The 24,462-nt window shown below is 40.6% G+C and overlaps 1 protein-coding gene and 15 non-coding genes across 18 annotated transcripts; 14 read left to right on the forward strand and 2 right to left on the reverse strand.

The window, feature by feature from the left end:
• Positions 1-9: 9 nt before the first annotated feature.
• trnav-cac (transfer RNA valine (anticodon CAC)) lies at positions 10-82 on the reverse strand. The gene has a single exon. It is a non-coding gene; the product is annotated as a tRNA-Val (tRNA).
• Positions 83-3,100: 3,018 nt separating this feature from the next.
• On the forward strand, positions 3,101-3,173 carry trnav-uac (transfer RNA valine (anticodon UAC)). The gene has a single exon. It is a non-coding gene; the product is annotated as a tRNA-Val (tRNA).
• Positions 3,174-3,263: 90 nt separating this feature from the next.
• Positions 3,264-3,336, forward strand: trnav-cac (transfer RNA valine (anticodon CAC)). Its single transcript has one exon. It is a non-coding gene; the product is annotated as a tRNA-Val (tRNA).
• A 90-nt stretch (positions 3,337-3,426) lies between these two features.
• Positions 3,427-3,499, forward strand: trnav-cac (transfer RNA valine (anticodon CAC)). The gene has a single exon. It is a non-coding gene; the product is annotated as a tRNA-Val (tRNA).
• Positions 3,500-3,589: 90 nt separating this feature from the next.
• Positions 3,590-3,662, forward strand: trnav-uac (transfer RNA valine (anticodon UAC)). The gene has a single exon. It is a non-coding gene; the product is annotated as a tRNA-Val (tRNA).
• Positions 3,663-4,077: 415 nt separating this feature from the next.
• trnav-cac (transfer RNA valine (anticodon CAC)) lies at positions 4,078-4,150 on the forward strand. Its single transcript has one exon. It is a non-coding gene; the product is annotated as a tRNA-Val (tRNA).
• A 90-nt stretch (positions 4,151-4,240) lies between these two features.
• trnav-aac (transfer RNA valine (anticodon AAC)) lies at positions 4,241-4,313 on the forward strand. Its single transcript has one exon. It is a non-coding gene; the product is annotated as a tRNA-Val (tRNA).
• A 90-nt stretch (positions 4,314-4,403) lies between these two features.
• Positions 4,404-4,476, forward strand: trnav-uac (transfer RNA valine (anticodon UAC)). The gene has a single exon. It is a non-coding gene; the product is annotated as a tRNA-Val (tRNA).
• Positions 4,477-4,566: 90 nt separating this feature from the next.
• Positions 4,567-4,639, forward strand: trnav-cac (transfer RNA valine (anticodon CAC)). The gene has a single exon. It is a non-coding gene; the product is annotated as a tRNA-Val (tRNA).
• Positions 4,640-4,729: 90 nt separating this feature from the next.
• Positions 4,730-4,802, forward strand: trnav-cac (transfer RNA valine (anticodon CAC)). Its single transcript has one exon. It is a non-coding gene; the product is annotated as a tRNA-Val (tRNA).
• Positions 4,803-5,055: 253 nt separating this feature from the next.
• Positions 5,056-5,128, forward strand: trnav-cac (transfer RNA valine (anticodon CAC)). The gene has a single exon. It is a non-coding gene; the product is annotated as a tRNA-Val (tRNA).
• A 90-nt stretch (positions 5,129-5,218) lies between these two features.
• On the forward strand, positions 5,219-5,291 carry trnav-cac (transfer RNA valine (anticodon CAC)). The gene has a single exon. It is a non-coding gene; the product is annotated as a tRNA-Val (tRNA).
• Positions 5,292-5,544: 253 nt separating this feature from the next.
• trnav-cac (transfer RNA valine (anticodon CAC)) lies at positions 5,545-5,617 on the forward strand. The gene has a single exon. It is a non-coding gene; the product is annotated as a tRNA-Val (tRNA).
• A 90-nt stretch (positions 5,618-5,707) lies between these two features.
• trnav-cac (transfer RNA valine (anticodon CAC)) lies at positions 5,708-5,780 on the forward strand. The gene has a single exon. It is a non-coding gene; the product is annotated as a tRNA-Val (tRNA).
• A 90-nt stretch (positions 5,781-5,870) lies between these two features.
• trnav-aac (transfer RNA valine (anticodon AAC)) lies at positions 5,871-5,943 on the forward strand. Its single transcript has one exon. It is a non-coding gene; the product is annotated as a tRNA-Val (tRNA).
• A 3,024-nt stretch (positions 5,944-8,967) lies between these two features.
• Positions 8,968-24,382, reverse strand: sf3b1 (splicing factor 3b, subunit 1). 3 transcript variants are annotated; one of them, XM_077727560.1, is made up of 24 exons: positions 24,218-24,381; positions 23,569-23,744; positions 23,088-23,189; positions 22,171-22,285; positions 19,377-19,456; positions 19,089-19,295; positions 18,550-19,012; positions 18,131-18,252; positions 17,586-17,783; positions 17,403-17,504; positions 17,109-17,288; positions 16,950-17,036; positions 16,574-16,844; positions 16,237-16,382; positions 15,826-15,972; positions 15,284-15,409; positions 14,190-14,411; positions 13,933-14,115; positions 13,738-13,849; positions 13,447-13,567; positions 13,219-13,350; positions 12,163-12,435; positions 10,932-11,148; positions 8,968-9,435 (listed from the first exon to the last, which is right to left on the reverse strand). In XM_077727560.1, the coding sequence occupies exons 1-24, from the start codon at positions 24,243-24,245 to the stop codon at positions 9,277-9,279; spliced, it is 3,969 nt and encodes a 1,322-aa protein (XP_077583686.1). In that variant the 5' UTR covers positions 24,246-24,381; the 3' UTR covers positions 8,968-9,276. The 3 variants fall into 3 exon arrangements, with proteins under 3 accessions (XP_077583686.1, XP_077583687.1, XP_077583688.1); XM_077727561.1 differs by lacking the exons at positions 22,171-22,285; positions 23,088-23,189; positions 23,569-23,744; positions 24,218-24,381 and adding an exon at positions 19,782-22,158; XM_077727562.1 differs by lacking the exons at positions 8,968-9,435; positions 10,932-11,148; positions 12,163-12,435; ... (14 more) ...; positions 18,550-19,012; positions 19,089-19,295 and having other exon boundaries at positions 19,409-20,392; positions 24,218-24,382.
• Positions 24,383-24,462: the final 80 nt, after the last annotated feature.

Consider the following 24,462-nt stretch of genomic DNA (forward strand, 5'->3'; position numbering starts at 1 on the left):
AGCAAAATCTGTTCCCACCCAGTTTCGAACTGGGGACCTTTCGCGTGTGAGGGGAATGTGATAACCACTACACTATGGAAACTGTTTTTTCAATAAAAATGTGGTAGCAGGACCTACCAAATCCCTACACAGTATACTTCTTGAGGAACAATTCAACTATCCAAGCAAAATATGTTTCCACCCAGTGCGTTAGTGTCTCGTTGCTGCTTTGGTTAAACAAGTCAAATTTGCAAATCCAGTGTTGCTCCAAACACCATGTCAATCGGTAGCAAATAACAAGCACTCCGAGCAATATAATTTGCAGTGTTTCTCGGAGCCCGTGAGCCAGGGGTAGCGCTTGTAGTTAGCAGACTGAAAGTGGCGAACACACCCTTTTCCCGGCTGTATCAAGCTTGAGTTGACCGCCTTTTCTTAATGATGTCCATTTTTTCTGGAAAAGTCTGTCTGGAAAATGGCTTTGTCAGCATATTTGCAACCAAATCCATTTGTTTTCCTCCGTTGGCCATTGTGGGTGGAGTTTGCGATCTCTGGCTGGCTCACTTTGGCTTTGGTCCGCCTACTCTATCACTAGCCAATCATAGTTGGTGAAAGCGATGACGTTTCCCTGCAAGTGCGAGAAGGCAATGACGTATCCCTACGCCTGTGAGAAGGCCTTGGTGTCAAATCGAATTCTGATTGGTTAAAGCAACAGTCTTATCGATATCTGTTTAACGCAGCAGAGCCTGCAAAACTGATTGTGAAGGCCTTGAGGCAGATTTCTGACCCGGGCAACAAATAATGGCTGAAATGTGATTGGTTAAATGCTTCAATATGAAAACACACATCTGGAAGCAGTGCAACCAGGGGGAAAGGAAGCTAACAGACAATTTGGAATTATTTAATAAGTATTGATGGACAAAATATAATATATGATTCAGATATTTCTTAGGCCAGCAGAGAAGGCCTTGAAGGCCCTGACGGCCCACCACTGTATTTATATATAAAGGGGCACCGTGACCCGAGTGGTTAGTGTGTCTGCCTCACAGTGGGGGTCCTGGGTTCAAATCTAGGTCGGTCAACCCGTGTGGAGTTTGCAATTGCTTGTTCTCCCTGGGCATATGTGGGTTTTCTCTGGGTACTTTGATTTCCTCTCACATGCCAAAGACATGCATAGTAGGCTGATTGACACTCTAGTTTGCCCCTAGGTATGTGTGTGTGTGTTAATGGTTGTTTGCCTACTTGTGCCCTGCTATCAGCTGGCCACCAATTCGGGGTTTCCCTCACCTCTAGCCCCAAGTCAGCTGGAATATGCTCCAGCACCCCCGCCCCCCGACCCTTGTGAGGATAAATCAGTCAAAAAATAGATGAAATAAGATAACATTTGAAGAACATCAAATTGGTGTTTGGATGCTCAAGATGTAATTTACTTCAAAATGTGATTTATGACTTATTCCAATGCAAAACCAGGCAAGCAACGCCTCTACTTCCTATTTGGGCAATGTGGGCTTCAGAATTCGGGTCAGAAACATCGCATTATTTCCGTAACTCCAGCAACAATGCCATTAAATGCCGAATTATTAGAAATACAAATGTGGTCAGAAACGCCGCGTTTGCCCGTGAAAGTGAATGCCCGGGTGAGCTAAAGCTAGCGGCGGCTAGTGGCACTACCTGGTCGGCCAGTTTGAGAACAGCCATCGCCGACAGTGCTGCATCCAAGGGGCGATCCTGACCGCGACGTCCGCTCCAGCTCCAGCTTCTGCTTCTCCACCCCCTCCCGGGATTAGGGTGATGGAAAAAGGCCGAGCCCGGTGCAAGCCACCGAGGCCCGGCGCCGGCTCCCGCTGCTGTCGCTGCTGCCGAAACACTCGCACGCTCGCTCCGCCAGGTACGAACCACGAACAATCCCACATGGAAGACGGACGACTCCACGAGTCTGCGCTCCAAAGAAGCTGACTAGTACCTAGTCCCTAGTCCCCGCCGTACAGGAGGCACAAGGCAGCCAGGCGAGACGGAGGAAGGATAAGGCAGGAAGTTGGAGGCTGTCTCTCTGTTTTGTGCCTGTTTTTGATGCACAAGAGGCTCCCTCAGCATCAACAAACCCGCACACGCGCATCTCTCGCTGCTGCCATCTATCGGCGACAGATGGAACCTAATAAACATAATTATTGTAGTAATACCTCGATTATCGCGGTTAAAAGAGGGTCGGACCCCCATGAGAATTGAAAAAAATGCAAAGCAGGGTTACCCCTATTATATTTTTTCTTCAGCGCTGAGTATTAGTGTGGATTTTCACATTTTTATGAATTTTATTTTTTTAAAAATCTTCAGTCCTGAGTTTCAGTGTGGATTTTCACATTTTTATGAATTCTATTTTTAAAATATCTTCAGTACTGAGTTTAAGTGTGGATTTTCACATTTTTATGAACTTTATAAAAATAATTGTTTTTTTTTCTTCAGTGCTGAGTCTTAGTAGCTGTTCATATTCACATTTTGCCTTACACGTGAAAGGTCCCCAGTTTGAAACTGGGTGGGACCAAATTACACTATGGGTTTTGTTATATGAATTCTTCTTCAATCAGTACACTGGGTCGGAAAAATTTTGGACCTGCTACCAAATTTGGTTTGAAGTAATTGTTTCCATAGTGTAGTGGTTATTAAATTCACTTGTTAGTTTGAAACTGTGTGGAAACAGAATACACATTGTCATTGAATTGTTCTTTCAAGCCGTACATTGGCTCGGGAATTAGTTGGGTCTGCTACCATAATTGGCGAAAGAGTTGTTTCCATAGTATAGTGGTTATCATGTTTGCCTCACACTTAAAGGGTCCAGTTTGAAAATGGGTGGAAACAGAATACGTACGCTTTTGTTATTTGAATTGTTCTTCAACCAGTACATTGGGTCGCAAAATTGTTGTAGCTGCTACTAAATACAATTCCAGTATTTGTTTCCATAGTGTAGTGTTTATCACGTGTACCTCACACGCGAAACGTCATCAATTCAAAACTGGATGCAAACAGAACTCACTTGGTGTTTTGTTATTTGAAATTGTTCTTCAGGCAGTACATTGGATCAGTTACAGTTTACAGTTGGGCCTGCCACCGAACTTTGGTAGAAGGAGTTGTTTCCATAGTGTAGTGGTTATCACATTCACTATACACGCGAAAGGTCCCCAGTTCGAAACTGGGTGGAAACAGATTTTGCATGGATAGTTGAATTGTTCCTCAAGCAGTACACTGTGTAGCAATTTGGTAGGTCCTGCTACCAAATGTTGGTTGAACAAGCAGTTTCCATAGTGTAGTGGTTATCACATTCGCCTCACATGTGAAAGGTCCCCAGTTCGAGCCTGGGTGGAAACAGCTTTTGCTTGGATAGTTGAATTGTTCCTCAAGCAGTACACTGTGTAGGGATTTGGTAGGTCCTGCTCCCAAATTTTGATTGGACAAGCAGTTTCCATAATGTAGTGGTTATCACATTCGCATCACACGCGAAAGGTCCCCAGTTCGAAACTGGGTGGAAACAGCTTTTGCTTGGATAGTTGAATAGTTCCTCAAGCAGTACACTGTGTAGGGATTTGGTAGGTCCTGCTACCAAATTCTGATTAAACAAGCAGTTTCCATAGTGTAGTGGTTATCACATTCGCCTTACACGCGAAAGGTCCCCAGTTCAAAACTGGGTGGAAACAGCTTTTGCTTGGATAGTTGAATTGTTCCTCAAACAGTACACTGTGTAGGAATTTGGTAGGTCCTGCTACCAAATTTTGGATGAACAAGCGGTTTCATAGTGTAGTGGTTATCACCTTCGCCTCACACGCGAAAGGTCTCCAGTTCGAAACTGGGTGGAAACAGCTTTTGCTTGGATAGTTGAATTGTTCCTCATACAGTACACTGTGTAGGGATTTGGTAGGTCCTGCTACCAAATTCTGATTGAACAAGCAGTTTCCATAGTGTAGTGGTTATCACATTCGCCTCACTCGCGAAAGGTCCCCATTTCAAAACTGAGTGGAAACAGCTTTTGCTTGGATAGTTTAATTGTTCCTCAAGCTGTACACTTTGTATGGATTTGGTAGGTCCTGCTACCAAATTATCGATGAACAAGCGGGTTCCATAGTGTAGTGGTTATCACATTCGCCTCACACGCGAAAGGTCCCCAGTTCGAGCCTGGGTGGAAACAGCTTTTGCTTGGACAGTTGAATTGTTCCTCAAACAGTACACTGTGTAGGGATTTGGTAGGTCCTGCTCCCAAATCTTAACTGAACAAGCAGTTTCCATAGTGTTGTGGTTATCACATTCGCCTAACACGCGAAAGGTCCCCAGTTCAAAACTGGGTGGAAACAGATTTTGCTTGGATAGTTGAATTGTTTCTCAAACAGTACACTGTGTAGGGATTTGGTAGGTCCTGCTACCAAATTCTGATTGAACAAGCAGTTTCCATAGTGTAGTGGTTATCACGTTCGCCTTACACGCGAAAGGTCCCCAGTTTGAAACTGGGTGGAAACAGCTTTTGCTTGGATAGTTGAATTGTTCCTCAAACAGTACACTGTGTAGGGATTTGGTAGGTCCTGCTACCAAATCTCAATGGAACAAGCAGTTTCCATAGTGTAGTGGTTATCACATTCGCCTCACACGCGAAAGGTCCCCAGTTCGAAACTGGGTGGAAACAGATTTTGCATGGATAGTTGAATTGTTCCTCAAGCAGTACACTGTGTAGCAATTTGGTAGGTCCTGCTACCAAATGTTGGTTGAACAAGCAGTTTCCATAGTGTAGTGGTAATCACGTTTGCCTCACATGCGAAAGGTCCCCAGTTCGAGCCTGGGTGGAAACAGCTTTTGCTTGGATAGTTGAATTGTTCCTCAAGCAGTACACTGTGTAGGGATTTGGTAGGTCCTGCTCCCAAATTTTGATTGGACAAGCAGTTTCCATAATGTAGTGGTTGTCACATTCACATCACACGCGAAAGGTCCCCAGTTCGAAACTGGGTGGAAACAGCTTTTGCTTGGATAGTTGAATAGTTCCTCAAGCAGTACACTGTGTAGGGATTTGGTAGGTCCTGCTACCAAATTCTGATTGAACAAGCAGTTTCCATAGTGTAGTGGTTATCACATTTGCCTCACACGCGAAAGGTCCCCAGTTCGAAACTGGGTGGAAACACATTTTGCTTGGATAGTTGAATTGTTCCTGAAGCGGTACACTGTGTAGGGATTTGGTAGGTGCTGCTACCAAATCTTACTTGAACAAGCAGTTTCCATAGTGTAGTGGTTATCACATTCGCCTCACACGCGAAAGGTCCCCAGTTCGATACTGGGTGGAAACTGATTTTGCTTGGATAGTTGAATTGTTCCTCAAACAGTACACTGTGTAGGGATTTGGTTGGGCCTGCTACCAAATTTTGTTTGAACAAGCAGTTTCCATAGTGTAGTGGTTATCACATTCGCCTCACACGTGAGAAATCCCCAGTTTGAGCCTGGCTGGAAACAGCTTTTGCTTGGATGGTTGAATAGTTCCTCAAGCAGTACACTGTCTAGGGATTTGGTTGGTCCTGCTCCCAAATTTTCATTCAACAAGCAGTTTCCATAGTGTAGTGGTTATCACATTTGCCTCACATGCGAAAGGTCCCCAGTTCGAAACTGGGTGGAAACAGCTTTTGCTTGGATAGTTGAATTGTTCCTCAAGCAGTAGACTGTCTAGGGATTTGGTTGGTCCTGCTACCAAATTACATTTGAAGAAGTGGTTTCCATAGTGTAGTGGTCATCACATTCGCCTCACACGCGAAAGGTCCCTGGTTCGAAACTGGGTGGAAACAGCTTTTGTTTGGATAGTTGAATTGTTTCTCAAACAGTACACTGTGTAGGGATTTGGTAGGTCCTGCTACCAAATCTTAATGGAACATGCAGTTTCCATAGTGTAGTGGTTATCACATTCGCCTAACACGCGAAAGGTCCCCAGTTCGAACCTGGGTGGAAACAGATTTTGAATGGACAGAATGCATTATGTAGTTTGTTATTTGAATTGTTCTACAATAAAAAAAATGGTAAATTGTTGGACCTGCTACCAAATTCACTTGAAGGACTTGTTTCCACAGCGTAGTGGTTATCATGTTCGCCTCACATGCGACAGGATTGCATTTTGAAACTGGGTGAAAACAGATTACAATTTCTGTTTGGTTATTTGAATTGTTCTTCCACCAGTACATTGTAGTATTGGGAAACGGTTGGACTTTCTACCAAATTTGGTTGAAGGAGTTGTTTCCATAATGTAGTGGTTTTCACATTTGCCTTAAATGTGACAAGTCCCCAGTTCAAACCTGGGTGGAAACAAATTGCACAGTGGGTTTTGTTATTTGAATTGTTCTTCAACCAGTACACTGGGTAGGCAAACGGTTGGGACTGCTACCAAGTTTGGTTATAGTAGTTGTTTCCATAGTTTATTGGTTATATCATTCACCTTACACGCGAATATTAGAAGTCCTGGGTTCAATTCCAGGTGTGTCCACCTGTGTGGAGTTTGCATGTTTAATGTGTGGGTTTGCTTTGGGTAGTCCAGTTTCCTCCCACATTCCAAAGCTATGCATGGTAGGCTGATTTGACATTCTAAATTGCCTTGGGGTATGAGTGTGAGTGTGAATGGTGCCTCTCAAGTAGTTCTTGTTCTTCTTATTATGGAATTTAACTTTCAAGTTGTACTCTTTTGTGGCACGTGAACTTATCGCCTTGAACTGTTGATCTTTTTAGCCCAATTTCTAATGTATTTATTTCATATTCTCAGTTGCCCGCTGTACCGTGCTGTGGCACCCTCGTGCATGTTAGATTTTGATATTTTTTTTCCTTTATATTTTTTATGAATGCACAAAATGTAGATTTTTTTAAGTTAATGATTTGGCAAAATGTTAATGGAACAAAATCTATTTAAGTTAAAATGAATGAAGAACACATTCAGTTTCTGTCCCCCAATAACACTGTAAAATAGATTTTTTTAATCATGGTATTCAACTCAGGCAGAGTGGCAAAGGAGTGTTAAGCGCATAGACATCACAGTTCTGGGGTCCTGGGTTTGACTCCAGTGTGGTCCACCTTTGTAGAGTTTGCATGTTCTCCTCGGGCCTACGTGGGTTTTTCTCCAGGCACTCCGATTTCCTCACATATCCCAAAAACATGCATTGTACACTGGTTGGACATTCTATATCTACATATATATCTCATATATCTCTCCCCATTATCTTCATTAAGGTCACGGGGGAAATTTAGTGTCCAATCATGCCTAGCATATTTTTGGAATATGGGAAGAAACCAGAATTCCCACAGGAAACCCACACAGGCCTGGGGAGAACATGCAAACTCCACACAGATGGACATGTCCTGGATTTGAACCCTAGGCCCCAAAACTGTGAGGCCGACGTTTTATGTCTCCCATGATACATAACGGCTGCAGAGGAGATTTTTTTCAACCGGCCTTTGATACCGTTTTTTGGTACAACATTTTGCGATTAATACTTAATTAAATACAGTAGGATCATTTTTTTTTATTGATAAATAAAGCAGCTATTGGATTTATATGTGCTTAATAAAAGGCTCATTTTTATTATTTTAATCTTCAACTGATCTGTTTCTTTCCAAGAATGAATTAGTAATGTTCAATTTAATATTGACACTACAATATACAAAGTAGGAAAAAGTCACATTGTTTTGGGAGTTTACTTTTTCATTATATACTGAGACCTGTTCCACCAGATGAGATGGTTCAAATACAAACTACAAAATAAAACACCTTACCTTAAGTTTATTCAATTACAACGTTATAGAAAAATGGAGGAAAAAACATGCCTCTTTCTCCACGGAATCAAATGGTGTGTTGCAGAAGGAATGTGGGTCACCGAAAAGGGAGTGGGGGAGGTTTTTTTTTTTTAATTTAACCCTTGTGCATCCAACCATTCATGCATATATATGCCAGTTACTGTTTGCTAATGCATATCTGTTTGTAAATTCATATGAGAGCTTTTTTTAATTTAAATCATTTAGGGCAATAAATAAATGTGTTTTCAAATTCAGAACTAAGCCCTCAATTAAAAAAAAAGAGAAACATTTAGAAATCCCACTCCCCTACCCAAAAATATTAATAATTCATGTTCTTCACAGAATGTTGATTCTATGCAGATATATTCCAGTTCCTGAGATGAATGATTTTATTTTGTAATGCTTTTTTTTAATTCTTTTATACCTAAATATATATATACACACACACACACATACATATATATAGTGTTCCCTCGCTTATCACGGTTAATGGGGACCGGCACCACCCGCGATAATTGAATTTCCGCGAAGTGGAGATTCCCCTTCAAAAATGCTTAATTTGAATTTAATACCAAATTGTTTTATTAAATTTATTTATTTATTTAAAATTTTAAACATTTTTTTACCCCCTGTATACAGTACACCATATAGAATACGGGTAGAGAGAGTGAAATTCATGTTATAACAAAAAAAATGTAAAATATGTTGTTTTAATGTAATATTTGTATTTTTTTTTTCAAAAATCAATCCGCGAAGCTCTGAGTCCGCGATAGCTGAACCGCGAAGTAGGTATGCACACATAATCTCAAGGCTAATTAATCAGTTCAATTGCAAATTGATTGTTGCCTGTAAATTCCCAATTAAACTGTAGCGGGCAACCAAAGTCTTCCATTGTGCTTTTCATGTCTCTGGACTGATGAGATGTAAGATGTATAGGGACCAAGGTAAATTTTATAGCTTTTAACTCATTCCACGTCACGACAACAACGGCCAAATTATTTGAACTGGGAGAAATGGCTATAAAATGTAATGTTGAATGTACTATCCATCCAATGCATTTTGGCTGGTTGGGTTGGCAGCAATCATTCAGAAATATATTGGATGGTTTTGTACCAACAAATGAGTGCCCTCTAGCAAATCAAGTTAATCAAATTTTCATTACTTCTCACTCACAAATGATTCAGAAACATGCAAAAAAAGTGTACACAAAACTTTTATTTGGTTAAATAAAAACAATCTAATCATAAGAACAGAAATGGAAAAGTTGCAGAGACGACTAATTCAAATTTCTATCAATACATACCAAATATTTAAAACAATTTCAAGAATCACCTCCCTTCAACCATTTTGAACATCGACGCGGAAACAGGAAGAAAAGGGGTTTAATTAGGGAAATACATCCAGACTCTAAACGTCATTTTCTGGATTTCACCTACTTAAATGCTCCGTTTGTAACGAAAACGGGGTGGCTATAAACAGCAAAAAAAAAGCAGGTAAAGAAGGGGACGCTTACAAGACATAGTCCAGCTCATAGCGGACATACATGTTCTTGTCGTCGTTATAAACTTGCGGGTAGTGGGCGATAAGGGCATCCTGGGAACCGATGTAGATGGAGTTGTAAATCTTCCAGTAGACATCACGCACCTTCCGTGCTGGGTGGAAGAGACCCTGAAAAACAAGGCAGGAGAAAAGGCTTCATTTTTCTGCAACCATGTTACAAAAGAAGTTTGGGATCCAGTTAATTTGGTAAGTAGAGATACCACTTTAGTTGCAATATGCGATGGTTTTTTTTAATTCATTAGTGTTCATTTATTGTTTCTTTTGTGCCCCAAGAGTGGATATAGTCTGTTCTGTGCTTGACAATTCCAAAGCATCCCAATTAAGAGTGTAACAAATGTGCTAACAAGTAATCGCACCGTGCAAAAAGGTATTGTAGATTTGCCTTCAGCTCAGAGGTCAAATCGGGCCGAAAAAAAAAATCTGACCCGACTCAGCCAATTAACTTGATTTGCTGGACCGAGTCTGAAGCAAACCCGAAATTTCATATTTTATTTGTGAGGATTCAGGACTCCCGAATCGGGAGGAGGAAGGGTGATTTATGATAACAGATTAAAGCCTGTCTTTTGTAACACAATCTTAGTTAAAAAAAAAAAGACTGTATAAACATTTACATCTTTTATAGGATAATATAGATTTGACGATTTTAAGTAGTTTAGATGCCAAAGGTCCCAAAAGGGTCACCTTTTAAATCTTTCTATACAAGGTCTCCTGTTTACATTTTTAAAAATAAAACCACTTCATCAAGTATTTTTTTTTCTGCATTATGTCTCCCACCCCCTCAAAAAAAATTCAAAGTACTATTACACTTTTAGTGAATATGGAACAAAGAACAGTGGTACCCTACATGAGCAGCTCTACCTACTAGATGCTCGAGATACAAGGAAAATTGAGCAAATAATTCGCTCTAGATATGAGAAAAATGTTGAGATGTGAGAAAGTCAGGTGGCCATGACACGAGGCTGTTTATTATTGTAGCACACTTTTTTGCTGCATCTCTTTTGTATGTAACAGATATCTATGAGCACTGAACGATTTATTCAGACGAATTCATCCTACACATGGGCCAGAAAACGCACAACGCGCATGCATGCGCGAGCAAAAAGCGGGCTTTCTGGGTAATGAAGTACAATGTTCCCTCGCTTATCGCGGTTAATGGGGACCGGGACCACCCGCGATAAGCGAATTTCCGCGAAGTAGGGATTCCCCTTTAAATGCTTAATTTGAATTTAATTCCCAAAACAAAAAAATATATATATTATTTTTTGACATTTTTTACCCCCTGTATACAGTACACCATATAGAATACGGGTAGAGTGAAATTCATGTTATAACAAAAAAAACTAAAATATGTTGTTTCAATGTAATATTCGTATTTTAATTTTTTTTTCTTAAAAAAAAATATCTGCGAAGCTCTGAGTCCACGATAGCTGAACCGCGAAGTAGCGAGGGAACACTGTATACTCATGCACACAACACCGATAGCCAATGGCACCCTTTCTCAGAATAAAACGTCATTACCCACAATCAATACGTGGGTAGGCTGTACCATGAGGTACCAGTGTACAATGAAGTGGGGTTGAGCATTATGTCAAACAAACATTTACCTGTAAGCAGTACTGCAGCATGCGGCAGGGCCCGATGGCGACCCTCAGGCCCTCCAGCGCACCCATCACAGCCTGGATAACATGAGGCGATGTCTCAAACACATTGGGCCACACATAGTTTAGCAAGTGGTTGAGGGAATCTTCGCAGCCAAAACCGTAAACTCCCAGGGACATATGCTGGACCACGGCGCTGGCGGTTTGTCTGTGGACTAGATCTCTGTGGAAACACAGGTAAAAAAAACATTTTATTTTTACCTGAAACATTTTTTAGGTGGTCAGACATGGAAAAGGAATTAACCCTTACTTAACTCATTGCCAGTAAATAATCGCAATGAGTGAAGTAATTTTTTTAATGTAATTTTCCCCCCCATACACCTTTAATTAAAACAAAAATTGCAAAGAAAAAAAACAGTACCAGGCTATTTTCTTTAATCACTGGTAAATTGGACTTTTTAAATAAATTAAAAAAACATTCGTTTTTATAATGCTTTTTTTATAATTAAAAAGTCAAGTGATCTTTATTTTTTGTCTCGAACAATATTTATTTAAAATAAACATGCAAGCATTCACATAGCCTGTTCTCAGTCAACGGTATGCAATAAAAAAAAAAGGTATCAACATTTTATTAACTTTTGTTAATGAATAAATTAACTGAAAAAATACCAAAAATTGATTATATTGATTACATATTCGTTTTCCACGCCACTTATCCTCATGGATTGCGGGGTGTGATCGGGTCTATGCCAGTCAATTGCAGCATTATTTATTAATAATCTAAAAAATATATACAACTATAATTTATAATAACAATTTATAATAATAATAATACTAATACTACTAATACTAATGATAATACTACTAATAATACCAATAATGATAATAATAATGATAATAATAATAATAATAATAATAATAATAATAATAATAATAATAATAATAATAATAATAATAATAATAATAATAATAATAATAATAATAATAATAATAATAATAATAATAATAATAATAATAATAATAATATTGAATAATGTCAGTCTGACTTTTGGACATCCTCTGTTAAATGTCATGTAGGCCAAAAATGTTAATATCATTGTGGCCAGCATGATATGACTGAAAATGTCATGTCGAGGATGTGGACACTAGGTCCCTAAGTGTTTTTTTTTTTTTAAATCACCAAAACTAGTCATTTGCCATTTACAAAACTTGAACCTCTAACATTAACAACACTCACCTGTCCATAAGTGCGTCCTCAAGAAGTGGGGTGACGGCGTAGATATAATCCTTGCCCATCTCGCCAATGTACTCAAACAAGAAGGACAGCGACTTAAGCACGCCATTCTGCACGTTAAGCTCGGGCACTCTGTACTCGTTCATGAGCGCCGGCAGGACTGTGAAGGGTGAACACGTCTCGGCCACAATGGCGATCGCCACTGTGGTGCACACGCGGTTTTGACGCTCCTGCACTTTCAAGTTGTTGAGCAAAGTTGCCAAGACGTCGTGTGGGCTGTGAGAAGCAAGAAGAATGATTGATCAATCAGGACATGTGAATTTAGGATTTATGGAAGATAAAAATGTGCAGATTTCCTCACAACTAGATTCTGCATTCTTCTGTATGGATTAATCATGGGCAAAACCTTTAGAATGTGGAATGTGCAAAACTGTGTATCTAAAAGGTTTCATCGTTGCATCTGCATGGCTTTAAGTCCATTGTGGTATTGATTACGTAACAAATCAGTGTTTCCCAACCTTTTTTTGAGCTACGGCACACTATTTGCACTGAAAAGAAATCTCAAGGGACACCACAATCTGAAAATGTTTTAATTTAAAACTATGTCACCTATATTAACAATAGCCATTCTTATCATAACCATTAGTTATCAGCAGGAACCACATCAATCATCAAAATTATTCCAAAATCATTTTTTTCACACCGACTTAATGTCTGTCACCAAAAGTTGATGTTTACGAACAACTTACGGCTCGAGTGATGGAAAAATAAGTCCTGTAATGTTTTTAAATTGCATAATTTAATGACTTTCCTCCAAATATTACTTAAATCTCCTAATATTAAGCCAAAAAATGTGCTCACACCGATTTTATATCGGCAAAAGTTAATGCCTTAGAAACCAAACATCTTCCGGTTCATGTTGGAGAAAAATACAATTTGAATCTTGTAATGTATAATCTATGATTTAACGTTCATCATTTTTTGATTTTAACCTTTGTAATAGTTCAATTTTAATCTTGTCATATTTTAGCAATCATTGTAACATATGAAGGCACTCACCCAATAGCCTTGGCGATATAGCCAAATGTGTTGACGGTGGCTCTGCGAATAGCCTTTTTGTGAGCCTTGAGAAGTTCCAGCAACTCAAAACAAATCCTCATCCACTCTCTGGCAGACACATACTCGGCACCCCTGGAATGCAATTAGTAAATTAACCAAAAAAAAAAAGTTTAGGTCGTTTCCCACACAGTGGAGGACATAGTGTTTTTGTGAATAAAGCATGTTTACCTGTCTGCTATCCTGCCCACAAGATCAATGCAATTCTCTTGCACTTTTTCATGTCTGTTCTTCAAGATTGGAGTCAAACGAGGAAGTAGGTCTTTGATGGGGGGAGTCATCTTGTGCATGCCTACAAAATGGCAAACACTTAGTGGATTCCACAAATGAGGGAAGATCATAGTCATGTTTTCATTTCAATTTAAACTTTTAACAGTGACATGCGACTTATGTGGAAATTTGTGTTATGTCGCTAACGTCAGAACAAAACTGGAGGATTACTTGTGGCAGTGACAAACATACCTATTACGTTTACAATGGCCTTCAATGCCCCTAGGATGCTGCCCAGAACTTCAGGGTATTCTTCTCCTAGGTATTCATACAGTACTACACCCAAGTGGCCCATCAGCTTCTCCTGCAGATTCAGACATGGAGTAATTAATAAATTATTGAATAAAAGGGACATCTATGTAGTATTTCCAAGGCTTTTCAACATACCTCTTGGCAGGTCTTCATGACCACCGCAGTACGCGAAATGAGATCGGCGGCCTGCTGACGTACTTTGGCCGACTTGTTATTGAGACGCCAGAGCACTGTACCGCAAATCTGTGGTAGGTAGGGCTTGACGCGCTTGCCGAGGGCGTTTACCACCGTGCCGAAGCCATTAAGCATCACTGAATCCTGCGGAGTAAAGTGGATCCCGTTAGAGGAACTCTGGTAATTGTCGAATGATGGTATTACGAAGTCGCGCTCACCTCTGTAGTCTGTTCCTGGAAGGCGTACAGGATGCCGTCGATCAACTGCTCTTCCAGCTTGTGGTCAATGTCGGCAGCGCCCAAGTTTCCCATAATCTTCTCGATGGTCTCCATGACCATTTTACGGTACTGCTCTGCTTCGTCTTTCAGATCGTCCACGATGCGAGAAATTATTTCTGCGGCTCCCACTTTATTGGCTAATTCCACTGTTGTGTCCACTAACTGTATTTAGTGGGGGGAAAAAAGATAGCCTTTGAATTAAATTGCTAATTGTCAGACGATACAGTAAAGCAATTTGCCAATTATCGGATTTTTGGGCAGAACTTATCCACTGTTAATTGCTGATAAGTCAGCTCTCGTCATTTGTGCTTCAAATGGCTTCCCTATTTAGGTGCCAGGCCTTGTTTTCCCTAAAGGCTACGGTGTTATTATTATTATTTTTTTAGAATTGAAAAAAATTGTCATCTACATGTTAAAATACTTTCAACCTTTTTCAGATCGTCATTTATAGTTGTCTCTAAGATGTACTTAAATATTAGTAGATTGAAGTATTTGTATGATCAATTATCAAATTATTTCAAAACTACACCTATAGTTCATTCAGTGGTTCTCAACCTTGGTTAGATCAAACCCTAGTGTTTCGGTGAGTCGGTATAAAGGCCTCTACGGCGGAGGTTACGACAGTGACTAATGTCCACACGCAATGACTGCAGCACTTGGCCATCATTGGCTGCATATGATCATGTGACAATGCTCGGCTAATCAGTACTGCACGGAATTTAGTGCACTCCGTAATGTCCAACGTTAATGTCGTGCCATTGATGGCGATAGACATCCAATTCTTCATACAGTAATATCTTGAAATACGAGTGCACCAACATACGAGCAATTTGAGATACGAGTAAGACTCCAAGCAAATATTTGCCTTTAGATACGAGACACATTTTGAGATACGAGCATGCGAGCCAGCCAGGTGGCCGAGACATGGTTTTCCATTGTAATATCCTGTTTTTTGGTGTTTTAGTCTCTCGACGCATCTCCCTCATGCAAAAAAGGAGTAATTTGTGTGGGTTTCCGCTTATGTGAGTGCTTACCTGTCTGTAATTACGTCGGTCCAAAGCCATTCTGTGTTGCCAGAAGTGCTTGAAGAAAGGGGGCAGGATTTCAGTCTTGATATAGTTGGCCTCCACACCATCAGTGCCACAACACTGCTTCACCACCTACACAATGAGACAGGGGTGCCGGTCAGAAGATGATAAAACATGTGTATGTACCCAACGGGTTGCAGGGTGAGAACAGAGAAAACACTTGTCAACTCTGCTAGTTCTCATGTTGGGAATTAATCTAGCGAACTACTAGCCCTGATTCAACCACGTACAGGTAGAACAGGCGAGAATGAGTCGCAACATAGTTTTTAAAAGAAGGTGCTATGAAATTTAAAAAACGAAAATGTAATTTCATGTTCAAAACAAATTTGGCACGGAATTCGAAAACAAACGGCACATAAACAATTTGTTAATTTATGCCACCTTTGGATAATTTCGCGTACAAAATACGACCTGCTATCTTTTTCAAAGTAATTTCCTGTCATATTTCATAGCACCTTTAAATATCCACGTCACGCTTCTCTTTTTACCTTGAGAACAATCTTTTTCATCTCTTCGTCAGGCGACTGGAACTCTCGAATGAGGATTAACATCACCTCTCGTGTATAGTAGTTGGCATACTCTGCGTCCATCAGAGGGATCAAGTAGCCAATAGCTTTAAGGAAGGCGGCCAAACCCTAGAATCCGGAAGAAAAAGAATACATTACATTATATATTTCAGTGCCATTGGTGATGAAAAATGTCCCATCATATGCATGTTATCATCCTTCGGCTGTAAATTCGAATCAGTTTTTAACTAGTCGTATCCATCCGATTTAACAGTGATGGGGGACGTACATTTTTTCATTCGCTTTCAGCTCGCCCCAGTTCAAATGGATCGGACGTCAATTACCATCAAGACAGAGTTAAAAAAAAACCTGAACATTTAATGCTTCACTCACCTTTCCCCTGTGTTGCCTAATACCCTTCCACAGGGGCTTGAGCACAGAATCAAAGGATTCGATACCATACGGCGTGGCAGCTTCAGCCAAAGCCGCAATGGCCAAGGCGCTGATTGTTCTCACTTTCTGCTGCTCATCCACCAAACCTGCACCACCCACCCAAGCAAAAGACAATGAGTGAGTTTAGGTTTGCTTTTATTTGGGGCGGAAAAAAAACAATACAAATTATAGATTTCTGTCATATAAACAGATTGCAACTAATCGGAAAAATCAGTATCAAAATAATTGTGGCTTATTAACTGTGACAAGGATACATTTGAATTAGAGTTCCACTGACCGTGCTCAATAATCTCAACCAAGCTGCGAAGATGAGGCAAGATGGCACAGCCCATGAGGATGGCAATCTGCTGCACAATCTTGATTCCAGTATGTCGCGCCTGCCATGACTTTTTGCTTTTACATACGGCTTTCAAAAAGGGCAGTAGGGAGGGGATACCCAATGCGGACGCCACTACGGCAAAGGCCCTGGCTGTTGTGTTTCTCACGTACTCGTCCATGTTGTCAATATCCGGACGCATGGTGGAGATCATGGTTGCCAAGCCAGCAGCCTGGGAACGCACAAGGATGTAAGTGGTTGGGAAAGGTTTAGGTTCACAATCAAAAGTACATTTTTCCACAACAAATTAACATTAAACGATTTTAGCCTAGGTTACCTTGGCCAAATTGGAGATGATCTCTCTGCCTTCTACTCTGGCATAGTAGTCCTCGTCAATCAGCAGGGGCTCAATCACCACCAAAATCTTGGGGGGGAAATTTTCAGTTAACTTTTGCACATCAAATCCACTGCTTAAGAGACTTGGCGACTACGACACCTTATGAACGTAGGGTCGAACAAGGTCATCCAGTTTGTAGAGAATACGATCAATAACTTTCACAAGCAAGTGGCGTTCTTGGTCCTCAAGTGTAGGAGACATGAGAAGTGGTAAAATCTGGTTGAACAAGGGTCCTGCTCCAAACTCACGAGCTTTGTCTGTGATCTGACGCAGGGCCGCCTACGAGAGAGGATTAAATAATGGTTTAAATTAGCACATGATTGTTCGCTGCGCTGAACAATAGCATTTGGTACCACACAACAGAAGCAAAAGTCATTGCACTGAGGTACCTACCTTTCTCATGGGCGGAGTTCCATTTTTAATTTTGAGCAACAGCTTCATTATTTTTCTTTCTTTTTGTTCTTCGGGGCTCAACGTGGATTCATCCACCTCAACCTGACATGAATACACATTCAGATTAGTTTAATAATCAGAACGGCAAGATAGGTGGATCACATGATGCTACAATGTTCTTACCAGCAGTTTGTCAAAATACTGGATGTCATCTGGTTTGAGGAACGGGAGATTGCCAGAGGGCTGGTCATTCATCTGTTTGGTGGTACGGTCCTCAACTTGCATGTGGAAGCCCGTCATTCCTCCGATGGGTGTAGGCGTTGCAGAGAGCTTGCGGGCCGGTGTGCGGATGGGCACATAGCCTGCTGGTGGAGGCAACACCTGTGCGGAACAGTAAACAGAATCGTGCTTATTTGGAAAACCACAATTCATAAATAGCCGTCTCCTAGCCACAGGTCACTCTAAAAAGGTCGCGTATAATAATGTATTTTAGCAAATTCAGAGTGGAATGGAAGTGAGGCCAATTTTGACTTCTAGTGGTGGAGATGGGAATCACAAATTGTCTCTATCAATCATGAAGCCACTTGTTGACCAATCACTTGAAACATTTTCATCCCCTGGCTAACACGCATCCCACCAGCAAGTTCAAAGTGAGTCACAGATAGATTCTTGCCAATTATAGAAAAGAAGATGAAAAAGAGTAGGGTATTTCACAACTGTGCACATACCTTGTAACCTTCAGGGAACATGGCATCAAGCTCATCATCAGTGAGAGGTCGATTCCTTTCATCGATCTCTCGCTCCCACCTCCAGGCCTGCAGCTGCTCTGGGGTCATGCTCATCAAGTGACCTGTAATGCCAGAACAGGCGGGTCAAAATAAACTCGCAATTCTCCAGTGAAGTTGTGCTTAAAGAAAGATACATCAGATGCCCCAAAACTACGATTACGTAATATTGATCATCTGCAAAATAACCAGTTAGGTTGTTCATTCCGTATGTAGCGCAATAGCGATTTAGCATTGAATCTCATGTTATGGCTTTAATCCTAAAATTTTGTATGAAAGGTGGATCATGGCTTGAGGTTATTCACATTGCATGTAAAAGATTAATGGACAACACATACATTGAAAAGAAAATGCTTTCTTACCAGGTGTAGGAGTGGCCATGTTCATTGCTGGGGTTCCGATTGGGGTCTTTCCAGGAGTCAATAACGGTGTTGAAGAGCCCATCTGGCTTGCGGGTGTTTCATCCCAACGGGACTTTCTCTTGCTAGCTCCCGGAGTTGGAGTCTCTCCCACGGACTCATCCCCCCGGTCTGTACGCGGGGTCTCAGCCCAGCCACTCCCGTGTCCCGGGGTCTCCCTCTCCGTCTTTGGTGTCTCGTCCCAACGATTTTTCCGCACACTTCCTGTAGCTCCGCCGTGGCCGGGTGTTGCGTGACCCGGCGTGTCCCTGCCCGGGGTTGCCGCGCCGGCTGGTGTGTGGCTAGGTGTCGGGTCCCACATGCGTGAGCTGGGAGTGGCCCCGGGGGTCTCGCTGCCTTTAGGTCGGCCAGGGGTTTCATCCCATCGGCTGTTTGAAGGTGTGTGGGCCGGCGTGTGTCCAGGGGTCTGTAAAGTACCAGAAATATATGTTAAACGTAACTATTAGGAGATTCCCATTGTACATGATGGTGGCTGGACATACGTCGACATTTGCATCAGCCTGATCCCAGCTGGACATCATTTTAGGGGTAGTATTGGTAGGAGTTTGGTCAGCAGTCTGGTCCCATCTGCGCTTGCGTTTAGCAGCGGCGGCGGCTGCGGCAGCAGCAGCTTGGCTGGCAGCGGACCCATTGACAGCTTTCAGGTCACCCGACTTAGCCTTCTCTGCGAGCTGCAGACGAATCTCCCTCTGCACACCCATGCAAAAGTAAACGTTAGCAAACAGGATCAAGTCAACATTACCTTGGAGAGTTGTCTTTCGTTTACGCACCTCTTCTTTGGACAGGTTCTGCTCTCTCATGACGTCCACATAAGACCTCACCTGCAGCTTAGGGTCCGGCGTTTTGCCTCCTGCGCGAAAGAGCACCAACAAGAACAAAGTACACTCATTAGAGCACACACTCGTACCCTTCGTGTTCTTCACACCAATCACAAACAGTCAGCTAACCCTGGCTTTCTTTAAATTATGGTCCACTCTTTAAAAACTGAAAATTCCTTCTGATTTACAAAGAAACATACGTGTTTACCCTTGCCTACATACAGATATAGGATCATAAGAAAAATACAAGCAGATACATGGAGAGCAGGGCTTAAGTTTTGTTGTGCGTTCATATAAGTGGATATAGCCATCCCTGGTGCAGAGAGGGTCCTGGGCTGCGCTCTTCAGAATACGTACACTTTCAGCGCCAAGGGTCCTTCTGCAGTCAGACTTCAACCAGCAGAAAAGCAGCCTAGAAAATTTCTCTTTACCATTAGTAACACTTTGGAAAAGGGTTTGAACTCACACACAACAGTATACTACCTGTTTTGCATAATTTGTGCCACTTAAAAAGAAAAAAAAAATCAGAGAAAATGAAAATCAATTATGTTCTGTGGGGACAAGAAAAAAAATAATGACGTGAATCCCAGTTAATACTTGATTTTAAAACTCGTCTTAAACTGCCATTAAAAATTAGTTTCCAACATAGATAAGTGTCAGGGCCACCTTTGCTTGAGTTAATTATCATCTATACAACAAAAATAGTGTCTTGACTTCTTCGCTAAAAATGTAGCAATTTAAATTACAGTCAAGACATTTTATGAAATTCTAGAAATGAAAAAAGAACACTTGAAAGGATCTTTTGGGGAGTCAAAAAGTAGCTCCAGCTGGATTCAACGACTAGGAGCAGGTAGACCCTGACAAAAACTGACAAGTGCACAGTTCTCTCTGTGTCCCCCATAACCTACACAGGATGAGTTGCTGCGCTCTTAACAAGAGTGCAGTACAGGACTGGCAAAGCAGTACTGCTGTAGGAGAGAAATTAAGGACAGTTAGTATGGGCCTGTGGTATGGCGGCACACAATTTGCTTTGTGAACATATTTCTATTTTACAGAGAGCTTTGTAAAATACAAATATATTTTATAACAACAACGTTTGTACACAGAGCTCTCTTTCACGCCGTCTCTACATGCAGCCTTTTAAATAATGGCATTTTTAAAGCTAACACTAACTGTGTTTGAAATACATTATTTTTGCTGGTGTGGTGCTACCAGGGATGGGCATATTTGACCAACATTTAATTTTTAATCTGCTACTCGGTTGTGTGGCACTGACAACCACATAGGTTACATGAAATGTCACTCAGATGAGAGAGATGGCCAAAATTAAAAAAAATCTAATAATTGAACACTGTTTAATCTCCAGGGGGAAAAAAGAAGAATCATAATTTCTTAAGACTATTTGAACTATGCTGCTCTCCACAACAGTGGCACCTACTTGGACACAAAACATTCTCTCAAATCAATGAACCAACCGCAAATTGGATGCAAATTCGCTATGCCAGCAGAGTCAGGTATTCTATCGTTGCAGATCAGGAGTTTCCCCAGTGAATTCCAAGTCTGCCGGAATGCCAGGTTTTCCTCATGGTTTGTATGTGAACAACCCTTTCCAGGCTCTGTCATTTCACTAAAATGCATTGGATGTTTGTTTGTATTCTTTCTTAAAATTGTATTTCAGATTGGTGCCTTTTTAAGACTATTTAATTACATTTAATTGCTAAACAATGCATATAATGTCAGAATTTGTAATTCCCTGTTGGCATTTTTATTTAGTTTTTTTAAAGCAAAAAACATGGTTTTGCATTTTTTTTCCCGGGGGCTGGTCATGCCACAAAGAGACATGTATCATTTGTTACATTATGTTGGATAGCTGTACATCTGCATTTAGGACAATAAAAGACAATGTAAAAGCAATTGTGATAAATGTGTTGGGGAAATCACTTAAACCTCTGCAATCTTATTCTTAAAAAATTAATAATCGATACGTTTTACCAAGTCAATCTATCAATTTTTTTTTCTTCTTTATTGATCAAGGATCGGTTAGAAAATGCCCAACCCTAGTAGCTACCTAGGATCAAATGGTCTCATTTTACATTGAGCTATTCAGTTTCCAGTGACCTTGAACAGCAATGTTTAAACTATTATAATCAAAGCCTGACTTGGTAAAAAACAGTGACGTCTATTTTTTTTAAGACTGTTAAAAAAAAACGGTTTCCTGTTCCTAAATAACGACTTATCAGTGATGTCTGCATTAGTGGTAACCCATAACTACTTATGGCATGAACTCAACTTAACAGGTTGCTCAACTTGACCTAAAAGTTAGCCTGGCGTTCACAAAGGATTGTTAACCCTTCGACTCACACACACAACCCATATGCTACCCACGTTTGTTAGGCGAATTATCTGATTCTGGCAGTCCAACACCTAACCACCTGTCCCACTTAAAATGATGGTAATCCCATTAGTTGTTCAGCACATTTAGTTTTTTTGCTAACCAAGCACCCTAACCTCCCCAAAGCCAAAAACTAGAGGTGTAAACTGGCCAAAATGATTCCATTTTAGAAAGACAAGACACAACAACAAAAGGATTGACCACAGGGAAGGCATAAAGTCTGGGAGGCAAGCAACTGCATTGTGGTCGAAGGGTTGAACAGCTATAACGTGGCAATCAACAGAAAAGGCATGAGAAGGCTGGGACAATTAAATGACCGTGTCACAACGGGGATAGAAAAAAGGCCAAATTTACCATCTGCAAAGGGGTCGAGACGCTCTGGCGAGATGATCATCTGCATGCGCCGAGCCTTGTACTCATCCTCCCTCTCTGCAATCTTCTGTGGACGATGCTCTGCGAATGGATCATACTGCAAATACAAAATGCAGCAGACATGAGTATTATTCAGTTTTTCTATAATTTATATGAGAAAACAGTACATACATGGATATATTACTAATACTACTCTTAGAACAGATCTTGGATTGATGAGGTAACAAAAACTAGCAGCTCCATCCAGGTTTTGACTCGTGATTGGATCAGGAGAATAAAGAAAAATCAGTTTGTACATAATATAAAGTATTTAGGATTTCCCATGTGCCACGGAGGATCTGAATCATTTGAACTCTTTTTTTAAGCAAAAGTAACCAAAAATAAAAATAATTGAATACAGCCAAAGTTTGTTTTGAAGCATAATCAGTGAATAGCATTAGTCATTAAAATAAATAATGATCACAATGCCAGGAAAATGGATAAAATTGTATAGGGCCAACTTCACTAAACAGTTTTGGACACATTTTACATGTAGTCCTGGCCCACAATTCACTGCCATACCCGTCAGGATTACCTGAGCAGTAAAATGATGGCAAAATTCTGTCTTTTTTGTAGCTATTGGTTACTTTTAAAGAATTATTAGGACCAATTTAAAGGACCAAATCATTTAAGAGCCCTATATTTCTGTGGCACATTTTAGCTGCCCTCTTGAGTTTGTGGACTTAAAAGTATGCTTACCAAAGGCACATAAACATGACAAAGTTAGAACCAACTTTCACCACCAGATGGGACTCAAATCTAAATCCCAAGCTAAGGAGTTCCAAACATGAGGTCCCACAGTTTTCACATTTCCATTTTCAAATGTTTGTATTTTGACATCAATATTGATGATGACTCACCTGTTCATCTGACTGAGGAATTGCATTGAGTATGGCCACCGGTGCATGGTACCCTTGCTTTTTCTGCCCCAACAAACTCGTCGCTGTATCCTCCTCATCATCCTAGAAAAGAAAATATCGTGTTATAACAGCACAATTCAACAATAGGCCAATAGTATTAAACATTAGAATCACGTTATTTGTTACTCTGTTAGAATATGGTGAGTTACAACCGATAAAAATATGTTATTCCATTGTATTATCCTGTTTTTGGGTGTTTTTACCAGAGGGGGGAACCAATAAATTAAGTTCATTTCTATGGGAAATGTTGATTTGAGATGCGATTAAACCGATATGCAAGATCAGTCCCAGAACGCATTAAGCTCGCGTGTCAATGTAATTGAAACCACTTTAATTGTTGGTAATGTACTTACTACAGCCGGAAAACCCATGAAATAGGAAAAATACTTGTCATTTTATTTAATGAGGAAAAACGTCTTACCTCTTCCTGCTCGGTGGCAGCGATGGATGTGACATAACCAGCAAAACGACTGTCGCTTCCTCCATAGATTTCTTGGTCATAAAACCCAGTTGAAACGAGGCCGACTCCTTGATCATCTCCTTCCTCCACCAGACTGGCCTTCATCCCCTGGATCTCCAGGATCTGGGCCTCGATATCTGCGCAAGATCAATAAAATACTTTCAAAGTGGCACAATAAACGGTAGAACCAAATGACAAAGACGTAGTTGCATTAAATCCAAAGAATTTGTCGAGTATTGTCGCGGTATGACATTAGCTTCGATGCTAACGTTAGCCCTAAACCCTTATTAATTACTAATATTTTGTTTCAAGGCGTATTAGCTAGGTAAAATTCATTGATTCCTTGATCTCGAAGGATACTCGGTGTAAACTAGCACTGATTAAGTAGAAGATGTACAGGCTAACATGCTAACTAAATAGCAGCCAGCGCCATTATCTAAATCCGACCGCGTTGCGTCGTACCCCGGCCCTTTTGTTATTCTCGTTTTAACACGCAAAGCATCTTTAATCACTAGGCACATAAATTTATCCAATAAAAACATTTTCTATGACTACACATTATTGATTATCTGAAATCAAATCCAAATAAACCATTTTGTTAAACATTTACCGTCGTGTGTTTTGGCGATCTTCGCCATTTTGGTGGTGGTGGTTGTTCGCGACTGAAACAGGAAGTCTGTAAATTTCTTATTGCTACCCTATTGTGGTACATCCGTTTTGTTGTTTAAGACCAAAATAAAACTAATTAGGTCGTTCACCTAAAATCGCAAATGATCACACTAAAACCATTGGTATCTAACATAATTTCGTCAAATGTTATACGTATTTACGAAAAAAAACAAAAAAAAAACAAAA

Source organism: Stigmatopora nigra, chromosome 11, assembly GCF_051989575.1.
Source record: "Stigmatopora nigra isolate UIUO_SnigA chromosome 11, RoL_Snig_1.1, whole genome shotgun sequence".
In the NCBI taxonomy this organism is placed as follows: Eukaryota; Metazoa; Chordata; class Actinopteri; order Syngnathiformes; family Syngnathidae; genus Stigmatopora; species Stigmatopora nigra.

What these genes read in the sequence shown, in the direction of transcription:
- sf3b1 (XM_077727560.1), bottom strand. Translation starts at nt 24,245, where the DNA reads ATGGCGAAGATCGCCAAAACACACGACG. An exon ending in GAACTCCGCCCATGAGAAAG is followed by an intron (nt 17,289 to 17,402) that starts GTAGGTACCTCA and finishes CCTCTCTCGTAG; the next exon opens with GCGGCCCTGCGTCAGATCAC. An exon ending in TTCGACCCTACGTTCATAAG is followed by an intron (nt 17,037 to 17,108) that starts GTGTCGTAGTCG and finishes TTCCCCCCCAAG; the next exon opens with ATTTTGGTGGTGATTGAGCC.